Source organism: Apaloderma vittatum, unplaced genomic scaffold (assembly GCF_000703405.1).
Source record: "Apaloderma vittatum isolate BGI_N311 unplaced genomic scaffold, ASM70340v1 scaffold10779, whole genome shotgun sequence".
Taxonomy (NCBI): domain Eukaryota; kingdom Metazoa; phylum Chordata; class Aves; order Trogoniformes; family Trogonidae; genus Apaloderma; species Apaloderma vittatum.
Genome location: NW_009733581.1, coordinates 125,861 through 128,416, shown reverse-complemented (window position 1 = coordinate 128,416; position 2,556 = coordinate 125,861). Strand labels below are relative to the sequence as shown.

Below are 2,556 nucleotides of genomic sequence, written 5' to 3'. Positions count from 1 at the left end.
ATATACTTTTTTTCAGTTTAATAAACCAATGCAGAAGGTAAACACTATGTTTTGGTGCCTTTCCTCCTACATATGGAAAGATTTATATAAAAAGAACTTGTACATTATATATCTTGATGTAATAAACATATGTTCTGAAGCAGAAGTTACAAATGGTGATATAGTTGTTAACAAGTTAGTAAAGAGACTTGACTGTTTGAGATTTTAGTATAGGATTTTGTTGCTTGTTTTATTACAAAATGTGTCTTGCCTATAAAGTAACTGAGCATGAAGAGGGGCTTGAGCAGCCTAGAAAGATCTGTCCCCTTCCCTGGGGGCTATATTAGACCTCTGAGTCATGAAGTCTTTGCATAGTAGGTGTCTGGTTACAAACCTTTTATGGGCCCTGCTCAGCTGGGATATCAGCATCTGCATTATAGCCCTCATCTATTCTTAGGTGATATCAGAGCACGACTGAACAGGCAAGGCAGAAAGAGAATTGCTTTCTTTATATAAAACTCTTCACTCTTCTCATTCTGTTTTTTTCTTTTTTTTTTTTTCCACGCTTTCTCTGTCTACCTCATCCTTCTGTTCTGCAGTGCCTTGTTGTTGCCTTGTGAAAGAGGTACAGGATGGCTTACAGCGTGACTCTGAATGGACCTGGACCATGGGGTTTCCGACTGCAAGGAGGCAAGGACTTCAACATGCCCTTGACCATCTCCAGAGTAAGTGAGCAAAAAAAACCTCGTTGAGCTTGTTTAGGTTGGAAAATAGCAGTAAGCTACTCCTATCTGTGCTCTGGCCTGGCCTTGCAAAATAGAGGATCTTTGCAGCTAAGTCTGAATATAACGTGGACTTTAAATATACCAGTTCAAGATACAACCTGGCATTGGTGATGCTGCAGGAAGACAGTCATGATTAGTATATTTTACCAAATGACCATACTGTCTATTTTAAATAAGCTTAGAATTTTATTTTGTCTAGTATTGTCTCATTTTCTGCTGATAGGGACCTCACTGGTGCTGTCTATTCAGAGGGAAGGGAATAGAATAACTATGAGTGGGAATATAAAATTATATTTCCAGAAAATAAATATGTAACTGCTTGTAAATAAATGAAGTCTAACTGTTAAAACTGGACAATGATAGGGATACATGTCCCATTTTTTAGGGGGAAGCCATAATTGGATGAAAATTAGACATGTCAAGCTAAAGACGCAATAGTCCTTAAAAGACCATCTTAAATGATGCAGAAGCCTTCCATTCACAGTTGACAAAGAGCATGTGATTTAATAATTAACTACCTGGTGTATCAGTCAATTACAGATTAGGCTATCTATTTCCTAGCTAGATGGCTGGCTTGGTGTGGTTTTTTTGTTTGCCTTTTTTTTCCTGAGAAAATTTTAAGGTGTTATGGTGAAGTACTCTTATTACTTGAATTGGCTCAGTTTCTTTGAAGTTTTTAACAGCGGGTAGTTTTCAGGAAGTTTGTTTCCCTTACCTACCTTTCTCTTGCCAAACTAGGTAGTTTCTACTACCTCTGGCAGCTTCCTCCTCCCCCCTCTTTTTTTTTTCCTCCTCTCTGTAACAGTCTCGAATCTGTTCCAGAATGTTCAGGTCTTTTTAGGGACATCTTGGTTCCTCCACAAATCACCTGCAGTGCAATGACAAGAGAGGTTACTTACATAAGTCGTTAAAAGGAATACCAAAATGATATGGTCAGACAAACAAATAGAATGCAAACAAAAGGTCTGCTCCACTGCAAAAAAAAAAAAAGCCACCTACACTACTTTGAGAACTGTTTTTTCATAGTGAAAAAATACAGTCTGTTTAGTAGTGAGTACCAAATTGATATTCTTGCAACAATCATGATTCAAAGTCATCAGTGAGCTTCTGAAACCTTAATTATGCTATTTCATATTCATACTGTAAAGTTCTTTATTATTTGATCTTTTTTATTCTTATGCAAGATATTCCTTTCTCTGAAGAGAGAGCTGCATTTACCTTGATAATAACTCCTATCATGATGAGAGCAGCTTTTCATAACCCCTTTTGCAGAAGCAGCATAGGAATTGAAAGAAGGCTGTTCTGTCAGTGTTAATGAAAACAAACAAGCTAAAAATCACTAAAAAAACCTGCCCATAAAAGTAAGTTCAATTTATAATCTAATACTAATTTCACTATGGTAAGTACTTCTGGTATTTTCTTTCCTTATCTTACCCCAGTTAAGTATGGAGAGGTGCCAACATATTTCTGTAGGCATTTTTAGGACTCTTTGCAGCCTGCACTGTATTGTGTTGCTTTAGTATATAATTCAGTCCTACCTGGAGGCTGTCAGTCAGGGGCTGGGGCTGTGACACAATCAGCAATGAAAACCCAGTTGTTTCCCAAAGAACCCTTTGTCTCAGATTATCATCTCTGAAAGGATGTTCCCTGTGCCCAAGGGCTGTGGGATTCTCACAGGGCTTTTGAAAGCATGTGGGGAGAACTTGCAGTGGCTGGATCCAGAGGTGTGGAGGAATAACCTCTCCACACAGCTGGCTGCATTTCCAGTACGAGAAGTGTCAGAAAGCACTGT

The 2,556-nt window shown here is 38.3% G+C and overlaps 1 protein-coding gene across 1 annotated transcript in view; it reads left to right on the top strand.

The window, feature by feature from the left end:
* The first annotated feature begins 611 nt into the window (after nt 1-611).
* Nucleotides 612-2,556, top strand: part of LDB3 (LIM domain binding 3) — a 76,928-nt gene continuing 74,983 nt past the window's right edge. The window contains exon 1 of the mRNA XM_009875956.1: nt 612-704. Within this exon, the coding sequence (XP_009874258.1) occupies nt 612-704 (93 nt within the window). The remainder of the gene's footprint in view (nt 705-2,556) is intronic.